This window comes from Macrobrachium nipponense, chromosome 24 (genome assembly GCF_015104395.2).
Source record: "Macrobrachium nipponense isolate FS-2020 chromosome 24, ASM1510439v2, whole genome shotgun sequence".
Taxonomy (NCBI): Eukaryota; Metazoa; Arthropoda; class Malacostraca; order Decapoda; family Palaemonidae; genus Macrobrachium; species Macrobrachium nipponense.
In genome coordinates, this window is record NC_061091.1 from 47378201 (window position 1) to 47395781 (window position 17581).

The 17581-nt window shown below is 39.6% G+C and overlaps 1 protein-coding gene across 3 annotated transcripts in view; it reads left to right on the forward strand.

Moving 5' to 3' along the window:
- LOC135205603 (uncharacterized) overlaps positions 1-17581 on the forward strand; it is a 330266-nt gene that overhangs the window by 193313 nt on the left and 119372 nt on the right. For all 3 annotated transcript variants that reach the window (XM_064236376.1, XM_064236378.1, XM_064236377.1), the window contains exon 9: positions 7896-8003. In XM_064236376.1, the coding sequence (XP_064092446.1) occupies positions 7896-8003 (108 nt within the window). The remainder of the gene's footprint in view (positions 1-7895; positions 8004-17581) is intronic.

Consider the following 17581-nt stretch of genomic DNA (forward strand, 5'->3'; position numbering starts at 1 on the left):
TCCATTTGGCATAATATGCAAACAACCCTTGAGCTCTTCGCAGAGACCCCATATTTGTGGGAGGCGGTAATTCTTGAAGGGGACGTAATCTGTCAGGGTCAGGCTTTATCACATTATTACCGACACAATACCCTAGAACATTGATTGTAGGAACAGACACAACCGATTTCACTTCATTTAGGGTGATCTTCCGTTTCTGAACCACATCCAAGAACTTTTGAACGTTTTCATCATGTTCAGCCTGAGTTAATCCACCTACAGTAATATTATCTAGATATGGAAAAGTATCTTTGAGGTTCTCATCTTCAACTAGTTTATCCATAGCTCTTTGGAAAGCAGCTACACCATTCGTGACACCAAATGGAATCCTACAAAACTGAAACAATTTCCTTGCACCCTCAAAAGCAGTGTACTTCCTCTCTCTCTTTAATGCTGATTTGGTGATATGCACTCTTTAAGTCAAATGTGGAGAACACCTTATATTTTGCAAGGTCATGCACCATATCCTCTATCCTTGGGAGGGGGTATGCATCTAGTTCTGTGTATTGGTTAATGGTCTGGGAATAATCAATGCAAAGTCTCTTTTTGTGCCTGCCAAGTGAATCTTGACTACTACAACCTGTGCTCTCCAAGGGGATATACTTGGCTCAATGATACCTTCAGATAGTAAATGTGATATCTGGTCTTTTACAAACAGCTGGTCATCCTGGCTATAGCGTCTAGATTTAACTGCAATGGGTTTACACTGTTGAGGCAAGTTTGGAAACAATGACGGTTCATCGATATCAGCTGTTGCTAATACACAGACAGGTTTGGCTCCAGTTATCTTTAAACTTGGTTTATTCCCTCCATATTGAAAAGTTACGCTCTGGTGTTGCTTTTGAAAGTCATAACCTAAGATAACATCACAACATAAATCCTTCAGGACCCCGAGCTGGATACAAGGATATCTCTGATCAAGGTGCACTAAGTCTGCTGTAACAAACCCAGGGGAACTAGCATTTAAAGATTTTGATGCCATTGAGACTGCTGTACCTACAGGAACTATTGTCAAATTTAGTTTCTGTGCTACTTCCTCACGTATAAAACTATCTGAACTACAAGAATCAATTAGTGCCTTCAATGAATGGCCATTTACAGTAATGTTTGTAGCTGCATGTGAAAGATTCTTTGGATACGTGGCAGCTATTGTAAGCAAAGTGGGATTATACAATGCAGCAGTAGTACTACCTGAAGCCATTGATTTACAGACTTTTGCAAAATGACCTGTTTTACCACATTTGTTACATTTAACAGTACGTGCAGGACAACTCACTCTACCTGTACTGTGGAGTGCATTACCACAAAAATAGCATTTCCTCTTAGATAAGTAAGCAGCAGCAACAGCTGAATCTCCAGGTGAACTTCTTTCTGCTTCTTCTTTTGTTGGCTGCTGCTGCTGGTCACCTCTGGGCTGTGCCTGCCACTCTGGAACTAAAGCAGCAGTATGAGGAATGGGTGGAGATGCATACGCGTCGGCACTACGCTGGGCAAGATCCAACGTACGAGCTTGACTGTGTGCAGCCTCCAGGTTCAGTGACTTATTTTCTAGTAGGCGCTGACGAATAAATGCTGAGGCAATACCATTGATAAATGCATCACGTACTAGCTCCTGCCGATATTGCTCAGCTGTGACTGCCTGGAAGTTACAATCCTTGCTTAGCTTATGTAGCTCCCTCAGAAATTCATCAAGGGATTCTCCTGACTGCTGTCGTCGTGTCGCCAAAACATGCCTAGCAAAAACTTCATTCGGCAACTTGACATAAGCACTCTCCAGTTTGGCGATTGCACTCTCAAAAGTACTACAGTCTTCAATGAGTTCATACACACTCGGGGACACACAATTCACTAATGCCCTCAACTTGTCTGGTGCAGCATCTCCACTTTCTTCTATGAAGTTGGTGAATGTTTTATGCCAGTGCTTCCACTCTTTGGCTGCAGTGGGCGAGCTGGGATCTGTGTCCAGTCTGGACGGCTTCAGCAGCTTGGCCATGATAGGTAGTGTGTTGAATAAATTGTAATGAAAGTAAACACTTGGTGACAGATTCCAAGCTTTATTCAACACATTACCAAACTACCACATCTGTAACAGAAAAACAGACAATAACTATCAATATTCATGCACACATGAACACAAGCACATAAGTTATGACAATCATGCTACAAAACATTAACATTAGAAAACAACATAAAGAAATAGTTTGATATCTAGGACCTACCACAAATAATAATACTACATTTACTATTTTTAATTTTTATTTAAGTAAACAAGTAATTACATTGCTATACTTGAAATTCAAAATTTTGTGGGTAACACTTCAAATCCTTGTGTAGGCAACCATCCAGACCACTAGCGGGAGAATAGGAACAACAGTAAGCAGCAAATTCACTTTTGTTTCTGCCATCATGGGTCAAATACCTGTGATGGCGGTAACTTAGGTTCATTATTTTCCGGTTGTCCAAACTGGATTTCAGTGGTGTGCATCCCACTGGAATGCATATTTAGTAACTCATGGAATCTCAAGATGAGTTCTTTCTTGTTTTGTTATTATTGAGTTGATTTGCCAACAAGCTTTTGTTTATTGCTCGCCGACGATAATGGTCAGCTCTAAATGCAATTTTCATAAGTTTCAACTTAACTTTAGGCTAAACTTTACATTATTTTGTTTACCAGGATTATTTGTGAATCCTCAGTATATAGCTTTGCCTTGTTATTATTAGTTTCTCTAAGAGTGTTATCTGAGTATAATACTCAAAAACTGTTTTATGTCTTTTAAGCGATATATAGATGTTTTGTCATTCTTTTAGGCTAAAAGCTAGACTACTCTTGCTCTGGGGAATAAATCTTGTATCATACACTATGTAATTGACTGCTTAGTAGTTTCACATAAGTGACTTACCAAACAATTACATTAGCTGTACGCTTTCTTACCTGGCAGTTGAAAATTCAAATTCCTGGCGGCGGTAGCAGCGCTGCCATCTTTTGTGTAGGTGATACAGATCCCGCCCACTGTCGGGAATACCTGGTACTGCTGAGCTTTTAGACTTCAATTTTGTTTTCTGCCGGCCACAGGGTAACACCGGTGGTTGTTGTTGCAGTCGACTTTCGTCGCCATTGTGGAGTTTTTCTTTTTGGTGATGTACAATTTCTTGGTTGGCTTTTTTGCTTCATCAGTTAGCTGCCTAGTCATTAACAAGTTATTACGAAGATGCCTGATGCTAGTTCTTCTTCAGTAATGTTTTGCAGCAGTGACTGCAAAACCAGATTAGCTAAACTATGTTACGATCCGCTCTCCAATGTATTAATGTAGGGGTCAGTGCTGTAGCAAGGAATTAACTTATGATGAGTGCCGTAGTTTAGATGAACAAGGTTGGAAGACTTTTCAAGCCCATTTGGATAAAATGGACAAAGATAGGAGAAGCAACAGCGCTTAAACTTAAAGCGTGTAGTAAAACTAGAGTAGAGACAACTTCCGTGCCTTTAGAGGCGAGCAAACCGTCACTATCTTCTCCACTTTTATCTAATATTTTACTTTTTGATAGTCCTCCAACTTCAGTACCATTTACTCCAGACCAGGTATCCCATGTTTTCCGATTGCAACACCATTTCCATGTTAGAGGTGCGTTCATAAAGAGTCAAGCGATAAGGCCAGTGTTAGGCCAAGTGTCAGTGTCAGTGTCGTGTCCGAGGAGGCGGCTGTCCGTTCCCCCTGTTCTCCAAGACGAAGGTCATTGTCATACTCCCCAGCTCCCGGGAGAAGACATACCGGAGGTCGAAGGGAGGCTGGGGGAGTTTGCCAACGGTCAGTCGCCGACTCAGTCAACGTAGTCGACTCGCGAGTGTACAGGAAATGCCACTGTAAAGGCGTAGATATCAGTGACGTGCAGTTGTCGTCCAACTCAGAAGTACAGTCACCTGTGTCGAGGCGAAAAGTGTGAAGTGATTTAGTGTCGTGTCCCTTGAAGAGACATGCCCAGCGTACGAGAGGGATGTCGCCGCCTGTTAAGAGGGCTCGCGCGCTTGCGAGACTGACTCGCTTCGTTGTGTATCGGTAGGAGTTTCGACTCGTTCGCCTCATTCGTCTCGAGCTGTTTCGACGCGTTCGCCTCCTTCACCTCGAGCTGCTTCGACTTGTTCGCCTCATACGTCTCGTGTGGTTTCGACTCCCAGTCGTTCGTTTTCAAAGAAGAAGCATACGACAGCCACGGCTCCGGTCCAGATTTTCGGGGAGGATCGTCAGTCCTCTTCGGATAGCGTATCTTCGGACGGAGTCAGACATTCAGGTGCGTTACATTCACACACTTGTGAGACTGATTTGCATCGTTGGATTTGTTGTGTGCAGTGGTACCATTTTTTCTACATAAAGGCAAATGAAGAATTTCATTATTCAGTGCCGTAGCCTGTGGTTGGAAAAGCCACGAGGGGTTGCCAGGTGTCACCAGATAGCCTCACTTATAGACGAAATTCCTCAAAACGACAACCCTGGTTGTGTGTCGACAGAAATTTCGACTCGTTTGCCTCCTTCGTCTCGAGCTGTTTCGACTCGTTCACCTCGAACTGCTTCGACTCGTTTGCCTCATACGTCTCGTGTTGTTTCGACTCCCAGTTCCCAGTCGTTTGTGTTCGAAGAAGAGCCGTATGACAACCACGACTCCGGACCAGAATTTTGGGGAGGATCGTCAGTCCTCTTCGGATAGCATATCTTCGGACGGAGTCAGACATTCAGGTGCGTTACATTTGCACACTTGTGAGACTGAATCACATCATTGGATTCGTTGCGTGCGGTGGTACCGTTTTTTCTACTTAAAGGCAAATGAAGAATTTCATTATTCAGTGCCGTAACCTGTGGTCGGAAAAGCCACGAGGAGTTGCCAGATGTCTCTAGAAAGCCACACTTATTGACGAAATTCCTCAAAACGGCAACCCTGGTTGTGTGTTGATAGGATTTTCGACTCGTTCGCCTCATTAGTCTGGAGCTGTTTCGACTCGCTCGCCTCATACGTCTCGTGTGGTTTTCAACTCCCAGTCGTTCATTTTTGAAGAAGAGCCACAACTTTGGCTTCGCCCAAGGATGATTTGAAGGCCAAACCCTTGCTAGAGAATTCCGCTTTGGACCCATTAATATCAGCTTCAAGAATTGATGATCTTTTTGTAGAAGACAACGAGCCAGACGGAAGAGGAAGACGGGGTGTCGGCCGACATGTCGGAAGAGGAAACCCAAGACCAGGATTCAAAGACCTCTTCTGCTTATTCTAGTCTGTTAAGGTTCCTGTTGCAGACGTATCCAGACTTTGTTTTTTGAATCAGCTTCGCCTTCTTCCCATCCGTCGATGTTTGGAAGGATAGGAGATCAACGCCTTCGAGATTACCGAAACCAGTCCTCGAAGAAAGCACTGAAAGAAGAGAAGAGTGGCTGTTAAGAAGAGGGAGTCAGGCAAGGCTTCGTTCACCTTCCCTCACTCGAAGTTGCAAATAATAACTACAGGTTTTATGCGACAGGAGAAGATCCTTTGGGAGTTTCTGCCTCCTCCCAAGGAGACTTCTCCGGCCTTGTGGACTCTCACTTACTCTGCTCGCTGTGACTAAGGTGACTAGGAATAGTGTCTTCCTGGTTAAGTCTCTCATGGTTGACAATTTCAATGGTTCGAATTGGAGACCGTTAAGCCACCTTAAACTACATCCAGTTCCATTCCACTTCTTTATGGTTGGAATCTTGGAGGAACTAAGACGAATGTCGAGGCCTCTTTGGTTGGAAACTGATTTAACTTCTTGGTGTCCCTCAGAAATAACAAAAGTCCGCAATCTGTTATAGATGACCTAAAACTGGGACTGGTAGAGCTTGGCAGAAGAGCTTCTTCTGCAGCTAGCAATAGCTTCTGACGCCCTTCACGGAAACCCTTTTGCTCTGAACAGGTTCCTAACAGTCTGAATCCTGTCAGGGCCAGAGCGGACAACCCTTGGTGATATCGGTTGAATGGGTTTATCTGAGAAGCGATGGATTTTGTGGAAATAGTCTGGGGAAATCCACCAGCAGATTGAGAAGGTCCGGGAACCACTCTTTCCTGGGCCAGAATGGCGCTACTAGAGTCATTGTCACATTCTGGTGTGATTGAAGCTTGTTTAAGACCTCTCTTATCATCCCGAAGGGAGGAAAAGCGTAAACGTCCAGTCCTGTCCAATCTAGCAGCATTGCATCTGTTCTCCACGCTAGTGGTTCTGGAATCGGAGAACAGAAAATGGGAAGGCGATTGTTCCTCGATGTGGCGAACAGATCTATCGATGGTCTTCCCCAAAGCTTCCAGAGGTCCTGACACACACACACACACACACACACTGTTCAGAGTCTATTATGTTGGTAACACCTGATTTACCCGACTCAGTTCGGTTGCAATCACGTTCATTCTCCCTTATGCAATCTTGGAAGAAGGGTGATCCTCTTCTCGTTCGTCCAGCTGAGGAGATCTTCGGCTATCTTGCTGAGAGAGAACGAGTGGGTCCCTCCCTGCTTCTGCACATATGACAATGCTATGGTGTTGGCCGAGTAGTCTGGTATGTTTCCTCCGGCGACTAAAGGTCGAACGCTTGTACTCCATAAGGATGGCCTTCAATTCCTTCCCATTGTTGTGCAAGGTCTTTCTCATTCTGTCCATAGACCTGATACTCTCTTGGCTCCTAGGAGGGCTCCCCATCCACTGACTGAGGCATCTGAAAAGAACGGCAGGTCGGGGTTCGACACGACTAGGGAAATTCCTTCTTGTAATCTTTCCCTCGAGAGCCACCAACGAAGATCTACCATTATCTCTCCCATCAGGGGGAAACTAGTGAGTCCGACTGTGTCTTCCGGGACCAATTTGTTTTCAAGAAGGTCTGAAGCGGCCTCATGTGTAGGCTAATCAGTATGGGGTAACAGCATCGAGGCAGTGGAATGTGGGGAGTGCACCATTCAAAACAAAGCCGTCAGCTTTTTGTATTGCTATTATGTATCTTGTTTTTTTTATTTTCTTTTCCTTAAAAATAAATTATAAATAAAATTGCAGGCCAAAATTATGGTGCATTGTTGACACAGGGAAATGTGGTATCAGTACCTGTGCACATGAATATACTAATAAGAGTGCTGCAGATGCAGGATAAGAATAAAAAGAGGTTAGACAAACTGAGTGAGAGAGAGAGATGTTACGGGCTGAGAGTGCACAGTGATTAGTTCTACTGTGGGATGAAGGTAGTTCCAGAGTGTCAGTTAGGAACACGTTCAGATGGAATTAGTGGATTCTTTTCAGGATAGTAGTGAGAAGGTGTATTAGTTCTGCATAAAATAAAGCATCGTAAAATTAGAGGGGTATGATGAAATTATCAGAAATAGTTGATTTAGCACTTGGTTTTAACTGTTTAGCAACTAAACATATTTTATGTACCTAATATATTACTAAGCTGAAAGATTTTTTATGACTGTTATCTGCTTTTTAAAAAAATATGTACACTTAATTTCATGTTTGTATATTATAGTCACTACATTATAGTGCAGTTAGTGGCTAAATGTAGATGTGAGACACAAAAAGGAATGTCCTCAGATATGGAATGAATGGTTTATGTTTACAAGGAAAATTGTACAGGAAGGTTTATCCTCAATAAAGTTCTTAAGCTTATTGCCATAATTCAAATGTTTTGAAGATATGGTAATTTAGAAGTCACAGACTTCTAGAACAAATGGTAAGGGAGCAGCAGTTTAGTGTTATGTAAAAGAAAGTGTACCCTGGATACAATTTTTATCTTTTAAGTTGTTAAATTATGACTAACAAGGGGATGGATATGTTGCTTGAATTCTCATTATTAAGTTTCCTTTATGTTTGTTTGACAGAGGAACTTCATTACTTCGTTTGTGGCAGTGTTTTAAATGTCAAGATGATGGATGGCTATAGATTTCCAGACAAGAAACTAAAGGTGAAACTTGTGGGGCCTGATGAAGGTAGGTACTATACAAAAAAACAGTTATTTGACTCATTAATTTTATGCAAGTAACTTACCAAGTAATTACTTAGCTAATGGTTATGCTTGCACGGCATCCTAAATTCAAAATTCTCGGTAATACAGCTGTTGCCAAGAGGGTGGGGGTGACAGGCCCTGTCCATTGCAACGGGAGAATGGAAACTATGGTATCCATACAGCATCGTTCTTATTTGTGCCTTGCAACCGATAACATGTCATTCTCTGTGCTCCTGATTCATGATTTCACCGGTTCTTGCTGAAGTCGGTAACATAATAACTTTAGTTTTCTCAAGCTGTAGCCTTTTTTGGTTTGCTTTTTACAATAAGCTTATTTTTTTTAGTTAGTTTGTCGGATTCTAGTGCTTCCAGTCTTCATTATTGTACCGAAGGCTATAAGACTATACTAACTAAGCTTTGTTATGATGTGCATATCATGTCCACTAAGTGTAAGAGACAGGTATGTTTGAGGGAGGCTGATTGCCCTGAATGCAAGGATTGGGATGATAGTAGGTGGAGGATGCATGAGTCTCGCCTTAATAACTTGAGAAGAATAGGCTTAGGAAGGTGGCCTCTCATGCTGAAAGTAGGACCTCTTTGATGAGAGATACTTCTCCTAAGCCCAAGTCCTCTTATTCCTTCACATACTCCCTTGCTCAGCTCTCATGCTTCCAACCCCAATACCATTGCCAGTCTCAGGTCAAGATTAAATTCTAAATTTGAAAAGAAGATTAATTTATTTATAAGTTCAGTGTCGGAGTTGAGACCGTCCTTATGTGCTCTCATGGATAAGTTTGAGAAGGTTTCCAGTGATAATGTCAAGTGGTGTGTTAGTGTATATGGTGGCTTCCTTTCATGTCAGCGCTCCTAGACTGAGGGCTCTGTCCTGCTCCCCTGCACCAGGGAGAAGACATACCAGAGGTCCAAGGTAGGTTGATGGGGTTTACCCACAGGTTGCTGCCCCCTCTGTCGATTCTATTGCTAGATCCCAGTTCAACCGACTGCCATTGGAAAGGCATGTCATTGGATGTACGCTGCTCAAGTGATGTGTTGGTGGAGGAGGTGGCTTCCCGTCCTGTTGGCGCTCCTAGACAAAGGTCACTGTCCCGCTCATCTACACCAGGGAGAAGACGTACCTGAGGTCCAAGGGATGCTGATGGGGTTTGCCCATGGGTTGATGGCTTTGATCAACTGCCATTGTAAAGGCATGTCATTGGAAGTGTGCCAGTTGTTGTCAAGCTCGGATTCAGACTCGGATCACAGCTGTCGTAGACACTTCCTGGATTCATCCCGGCCATTGAAAAGGCACCAAATGACTTCTCCTGCTTCTAAATTACTGATCAAGCATCACGGATACCATTGGCACCCCTTTTACTTCGTGTAGCTACAGTGTGGATCCCTCTGTTTTTGCCCTGTTCAGCTGCCGGCACACCCATGGGATTCTCCTTTGTTGTTCTCTCCCAAGGATTCAAGGCACCAAGGTCATCGGTCTAGGCCCCTGTCTCATCTCAAGGTACCCGCTCCGAGAGCCCAGTTCCGGCTCCTTTACTCCCACCTCTGGCATCCTTGCAACCAGATCTTGCTCCTGCGCACCAGTCACATGTTCCAGTACATCCAGCTACAGACTCACAGATCCCAGCTCATTCATTTGCTCCCACACCTGGCTCCTTCACTTCTTTCCCGTGCCTTTGCCAGCATTTTATTATGGTAATTATGGATTTATATGTCTTTATAGGAAATTCTAGCATCTAGGCATATGAAATATATGTAAATTGTATGAATAACATTAGTATTGCATATACAGGCGGTCCCCGGGTTACGACGGTTCCGGCTTACGACGTTCCGAGGTTACGACGCTTTTTCTTAAATATTCAATGGAAAAATCCGTCCTGGGTTACGACGCTTGTTCCGAGGTTACGACGCTGACGCTTCCGACGCTCCGAGTTAACGACGCTTTTAAAAAACTCATACTATGATAAAACTCCTTTATAGTTTAGCACAGTATATTAATAAAAATAAGTTTCTGGTTAGATTACAACAAAAATTTTGAGGTTATGATGATTTTCGACACTTTTTATGTCGTATTTTTCTATGTTTTTTAGTGACGCCTCATATGCGGAACTAGTTTCCGAGCGAATGAATACATACTAGCTTGCGGGGTGCGCAAAGTTTACATATAACAGTCCAAAAGCACAAATAATGAAAAAAATAATTGCTTGTTTCCAGTAATAATAACAAAACGAAGTTTCTGGTTAGATTACAATGAGAGAGACCTTACCTTACAGACCTTACATCTTGTTCGGGTTGCCCCAGGTCCCTCAGTGTGAGGCACCTCTAATGTCTACCAGAGAGTTGCTAGTACATCTTCCGGTATATTTTGCATCTTCCAATCTTGGATGGTCTGGGATGCAGTTTAGATATTTGTCGAGCTTATTCTTAAACACATCTACGCTCACTCCTGATATATTCCTCAGATGAGCTGGCAACGCATTGAATAGACGCTGCATTATCGATGCTGGTGCGTAGTGGATTAATGTCCTGTGTGCTTTCCTTATTTTTCCTGGTATAGTTTTGGGCACTATTAATCTACCTCTGCTTGCTCTTTCTGATATTTTTAGTTCCATGATATTTTCTGCTATTCCTTCTATCTGTTTCCATGCCTGAATTATCATGTAGCGTTCTCTTCTCCTTTCTAGACTATATAATTTTAAGAATTGTAGTCTTTCCCAGTAGTCTAGGTCCTTAACTTCTTCTATTCTAGCTGTAAAGGACCTTTGTACACTCTCTATTTGTGCAATATCCTTTTGATAGTGTGGGTACCATATCATATTGCAATATTCAAGTGGACTACGAACATATGTTTTATAAAGCATAATCATGTGTTCAGCTTTTCTTGTTTTGAAGTGCCGTAACAACATTCCCATTTTTGCTTTACATTTTGCCAACAGAGTTGCTATTTGATCATTGCATAACATGTTCCTATTCATCATCACACCAAGGTCTTTAACTGCTTCCTTATTTGTGATGGTCTCATTATTAGGTCCCTTATATGCATATAGCTTTCTTTCTCTGTCTCCATAATTTATTGATTCAAATTTATCAGAGTTAAATACCATCCTATTTACCTCTGCCCAATCATATACTTTGTTAAGGTCTCTTTGTAGAGCGTTCCTATCTTCATCACAAGTAATTTCTCTACTTATTCTTGTGTCATCTGCGAAACTACTCACTACCGAATCCTTAACATTATTGTCTATGTCTTCAATCATAATAACAAACAGTATTGCAGCTAACACCGTACCTTGCGGCACACCGGATATTACCTTGGCTTCATCCGATTTCTCGTCGTTTGCAATAACTATCTGTTTTCTGTTGTGTAAAAATTCTTTTAACCATCTTCCTACTTTATCCACGATATTGTGTTTTCTAATTTTCTTCGCCAATATATTATGGTCTACTTTATCAAAAGCTTTTGCAAAGTCTAAATAAACCCACATGTGTTTCATTTCCGCTTTTCATATTTTTGAATATGTTTTCACGGTGGACTAACAGTTGGGTTTGTGTACTTTTTCCGGGTACGAAACCATGTTGTCCTTTATTAAACAAATTATTTTTTATTAAATGTTTCATAATATTTTTCTTCATTACCCTTACATACACTTTCATAATATGTGATGTTAGACTCACAGGCCTATAATTACTTGCCTCTAGTCTTGATCCACTTTTGAAAGTAGGGGTAATATATGCTAATTTGTGCTCATCATAAATCTTGCCTGTATCTACACTTTGTCTTAATAATATTGCAAGTGGCTTTGCGATAGAATGAACTACTTTCTTTAACAAAATAGCAGGAATTCCATCAGGCCCTGCAGCAGCTCCATTTTTAATTTCATTAATAGCCTGCACAATATCAGCTTCATTAATATCTATGTCAGCTAAATATTCACTATTTTCATCCCTTACTTCTATATCATTATCTTCATTATCTATTCTAGGGGTGAATTCTCTCTTATATCGTTCTGCCAGTATGTTGCAAATTTCCTTTTTTTCATTCGTTAATCTCCCTTCAATTCTCAGAGGGCCTATTTCTATTCTTCTTTTATTCATCTTCTTCGCATATGAGTATAATAGTTTGGGGTTTTGCTTGATATTTAATAGGGTTTTTTCTTCCAAGTCCCGTTTTCATTTTCTTTTGATTGTATAATCTTTGTTCTGCATTTTCTATCTTACTTTTTAGTTCTATAACTTTCCATGCATTTTTTTCTTTTGCAAGACCTTTTTTCCACTTTCTGATTTTCTGGAACAAGATCCTTCTGTCTCTTGGTATGCATGAATGATGTTTACTTTTCTTCTTCGGTATGATATTTTTCCACTATTATCTCCAATATTTTATATAATATCTCCGTATTTACCCTTATGTCATCACTTACGAAAATGTTATCCCAATCTTTGTTTAATTTTTCATTAATTCTGACCATTTTATATTTTTACTGTAGAAGTGTATTTTCCATATCCTTCCCACTTTTTCATTTCTTGCTTATCTCTATTTTCACTTGCTTTGGAATGAACTGTTAATTCTATGACATTATGGTCTGAAATACTCGCATTATAAACTATTATTTCTTTAACATAATTCATCTCGTTCACAAATAACTAGGTCTAAAGTATTTTCCTTTCTTGTTGGCAGGTGATTTATTTGTTGAAGATGGTTTTGTATTCTAGTAGCATATCTAATAGCTTTTCAAATTGCCTCTTATCTTCTGCACTACTATTACTCTCTTTTTTATATGTATAAGTACAACCACAATCTCCTATTCGTTCTTTCCATTCTACGAAAGGAAAGTTGAAGTCACCAGATAGGAGAATAGTCCAGTCCTTGTGATTTCTACATATATCATCCAATTTTTCAATTATTAAGTCAAACTCTTTAGTATTAGGAGGTCTATATATTACTATGTTTCATCAATTTTTCAGATTCAAATTCTACCGCTATTAGTTCACATTCTGCGTTACTATATTTCTCATATATTTTTCCTTGTTTTTGTCTTTCCCATATATGCGGTTCCCCTTGATTCCTATTTTTTCTATCTGATCTATAAGTTTGGAACCCTTTATTTGATCATCATTCCCAGTCTCTTGGGAATACCAGGTCACTTATATTCATTATATCTATTTTCTTTTCATTTTGGGTTAGTTCTTCTAAGTACTCTATTTTTCTTTTTGAGTTACTCGTAACTAAACCCTGCGCATTCATCACTATGATGGTTTGCGTGTTTTCTCCTTCATTTAATACTGATAGTAATAAGGATTTTCCCATGTCTCTTTCCTGTTCTGGTATGTTGTTCTTTTTTTCATTTCCAGAAATTCCTGACATTAAAAAATCCAACTTTTCCATAATATTTGATCTTCCTTCATCATAATTATTAATTTTGTGTCTGAATCTGCAATTTTCTCCGTTTCGTCTGCAATATCCTCTTGCATAATAAATACAGTTATTATCTCTTGAGTAGAATTTCGGAGCTGATGCTTTGAAATTTTTTGCTGACACCTCTGCATATCTCATTGGTGGTTTGCTTTTCTCTTTACCTGATATTCTGATTTCTCTCTTTATTTGTTTCTTTCTTATTTTGGATTTTATTACTTGGTTGGTTATTTATTTGATTATGATTCATGGCTACAGGGTGCATATATTTGCATTTTTTGTCGAACTTACATCCTTTTCCTTCTTTTAGGTTTTTACATATTTTTGGATGCAGATCTCTGCAATCATCCCCATATCCATCTAAGTATGAACATTTACCATATATTTCATAGTTTTCTTTTGACATATCTTAGGATGTTTGTAGTAACATCTTTCTCCAAATCTGCAATTCCCTCTTTTCAAAAGGTTGCAGATTTTGTCTTTCTTGTCTATTTTTTCCTCTTTCCCGTCATTGTATAGATCTGGGTAGAGCCTCTTCGGGATTTGCTTTTCTGTTGTCATATCGTAATTTATTTCTTCGTAGGTATGCTGCTTTATTGCCTCATATGTAGTATCAATGAGTATCTCTGCATCCATACTTTTTATCTTGTTCTTTGTTTTCCTTATTTTTTTCTGTCATTTCATTTTTGTTTACTTTTCTTCCGTTTTCCTCTTCTTCTTTTTCTTCTTCTTCTTCCTCTTCCTCTTCTCTTCATCCTCAACTATTTGTACATTCAATCTTGATTTAATAACATTGTCTATCCATGATAGACATGTTGAAACAAAAAATTCTTGTATCTTTTCTCAAATCTTGTATTACCTCAGCACACTGTGGATGGGTCGGAATGTTGCATGCAGCACATTTTCTGATTAGGTTTTGTGGGATTGACTATGCTATACCAAACCTTACACATTTGTTTGCATGCTTTTGGCATTCTTTTTCCTAATGCATCAATTAGTATATTCACAAGATTCACCTTATTCATTTCTTGTCGGAATATGTTGGTTTATGTATATTTTCTTTATGAGTCTCTTGACCACTTGGATTTTATTTGGAACTTCTTCAATTATTTTCAAGATGTTTTCATTAGATTTGTTCCAGTTTGAAGGATTATATCCTTCTAATATATCTATGAATGCTTTTGTATCTTTTTGGTTAGGACTGTTGCTGATTTCATAGATGAGAAATGCCAGTTCCCTTCCTGCTACCTCATCGTATTGCGAATCTGCTAAACACGCCAAATTACGCCACCTTTTCCCGCAGTTGGAACTTACTGCCATCTTGTTCTGATTTATAGTATTACACTTGATAAACTAACTTAGAAGACGCTTTATCCTACTATTTTCACACTAATCTTATCACCGATAGTTCACGAACACTTCTAGATATTTCTCAAATTCTAGTCGTAGTTAAACTTGTGATATCTGTTGATTATTGTGACTTCACGCGGGGTACGTCTCACCAAGCAAGATGGCTACTACGAGAGAGAGAGAGAGAGAGAGAGAGAGAGAGAGAGAGAGATAGAGAGAGAGAGAGAGAGAGAGAGAAGAGAGAGAAGAGAGAGAGAAGAGAGGGAGAGAGAAGGCCGTCTTCCGACGCTCCGAGTAAGGACAGAGAAGTGTTCGTTTCGTTAAAAACGGCCTCTGACTCATGCCAGTAAATGTTTGTTGATACTAATAATATAAGCCTATTTAAAGATACGTTTACTTAATTAGTCTATATGATACGCAAATAGTAATCAACTGTTCTTGTAGCCCTCAAGATTTGGCAAAATCGAAGTATCCAAAGAGAGACATTATCCAGTACACTGAGAACCTTGACATACGAATTTAATTTTGTTCCGTTTACCATCGTTCGTATATCAAAACAGTTGTTATCTCAAAAGCATTTTGTTTTGCCCATTTAGAAATAAGTAATAATGTAATATGTATAATCCGTTCTAGCGGTATGAAACCACACCTAAACACAGCTAAATTACATATAATATACACAATTTATACACAAATAAACGAGTAATAACACACATAATGATAAAATAACATAGCAATGTGATAAATGATAATAAATGTTAATAAAATCAATTAAAAAAAAGAAAGGAATTTTACTTACCACAACGAAAGATGACGTGAGGCCAGCAGGGGGAAGAGGTAGGGAAGGGTGGCAGGGAACGATTTGTTCTCTTTTTATTTACGTATGTACACTAATAACTACGTAATAAAACACCAAATAAATAACATTGCTAAACTAATTTTTATTTTTTTATTTTAATCAGGTTTGTAGTTTTAGAAATAATGGTGATGCCTTTGGAAGGTTTTATGCTTTGCTATAATTTCATGTTTTGCTTCCATCGAAATCATTTTCTTGGGTTTTTTCTTATCACCTGCTTTGTCTTTAGCTTTGAGACCCATGGTTAATAATAAAATAGACAAAATAACACGAAAAATAGGCGCAAATACAACGAACTAAACAACGACGTGTTAACATGCAGCACCAACAAACAAACAGACTGAACGCCATTTATCGGTCGCCTATACAACTAACACTCATCGCAAAATCGTATCTCAAATATTTCGTTGTGTATCCCCCCCCTCCATCAACCAAACAATAACAAGTCTCTCCTCTGCATTTCAACCCCCACACTCTTCAGTATACTATGTAAGGAAAGTGATGAGTATCCCAGGTTCGGTGGGCAGAACAATGCATTGGTCTAATTGCAAATGTTTGGCCTAAAACATTCAAGAATTACTTTAAAGGTATATTTATTAACTGGCAACTTAACGTAGCCTAAGCCTGGTAAGCAAATCATAAATGCCCCCGCTGGGGGTAGTGCTGTTAGTGCACCTTATGTGGTGCACTGTAGGCATTACTTAAGGTTCTTTGCCGTGTGCCATCGGCCCCTAGCTACAACCCCTTTCATTCCTTTTAATGTACCATTTCATATTCCCTTTCTTCTATCTTACTTTCCGTCCTGTTACACCTTTCAAACTTTTTACTCTCAATTTCCTTTTCAGAACTAAATGCCCTCATAGGTCCCAGTGCTTGGCCTTTAGCCTAAGTACTATATTCAATTCAATTCAAATTATAAATGGGAAAGTTTGCCTTAAAGGGATGGTGTAAGTTTGATCAAGAATTACTTTTAAGGTAATTATCTACTGGTACGAATAGCCTATGGCCGGTAACAAGTCCTAAAAGCAAAGTTTGGCCTAACGGAAAGGTGTAACATCAAGAATTACTTTTAAGGCAGTTATTAACCAATTATTTGCATGTAGCTTCAGACCAGTAAATAAAACATATACCTATGCAAAGTTTTGGCCTAAAGTGATGGTGTAATATTTGATAAATAAGGTAATTGTTTATCGGTGGCATGTGAATAGCTTATGCCTGGTGAACAATCCGTAATGCAAAAGAATTTGCCTAATTGAGTGGCTTTACATTCAAGAACTACTTTTAAGGCAATTATTAACCAGCAGCTTGCACATAGGCTAAGCCTGGTAGAAAGTCATATATGTAAAAGTTTTGGCTTGAAAATATGACGTAACATCCAAGAATTATTTTTTAAGGCAAAACTATTCCTGATGACTGCAAGTAGCCTGTTTGATGAGCTGAATTGAAATAATAACAAATGAACAAAGAAACTCATCCTGATTGGAGGCTATGAAATACATGTTCCAGCAGTTGTGTAACACTATCAAAATCCAGTTATATGACTGAAAAATAAGAACGAGCTGCTATATGCACTCGATGTTAATCGGAGGAGAAATGCACAAAGGACTTTCAAACAATTCTACAGCTCTTTCAAGATCTAGGAATTATTCTAAATCTCTAGAAACCCCAGTTGGTTCTGACACAGGAGATTCTTTATTTGGGGATGATTCTCAACTTTCAGACTTTTCAGTTTTTTCTGTCCCCCCCAAGAGAGTCGAAATATGTATACAGATGATTCACAAGTTCCTCTCTCTTTCATCATGTTTGACCAGTCAGTGGATGAGCCTTCTAGAGACTGTCATCAGTCAAAACCTTCGTCACGTTTGGCAGATTGCACAAGAGAGTTCTCCAGTTCTTCTTCAATGCTAACTGGGACAGGAAGACTTAACCGGAC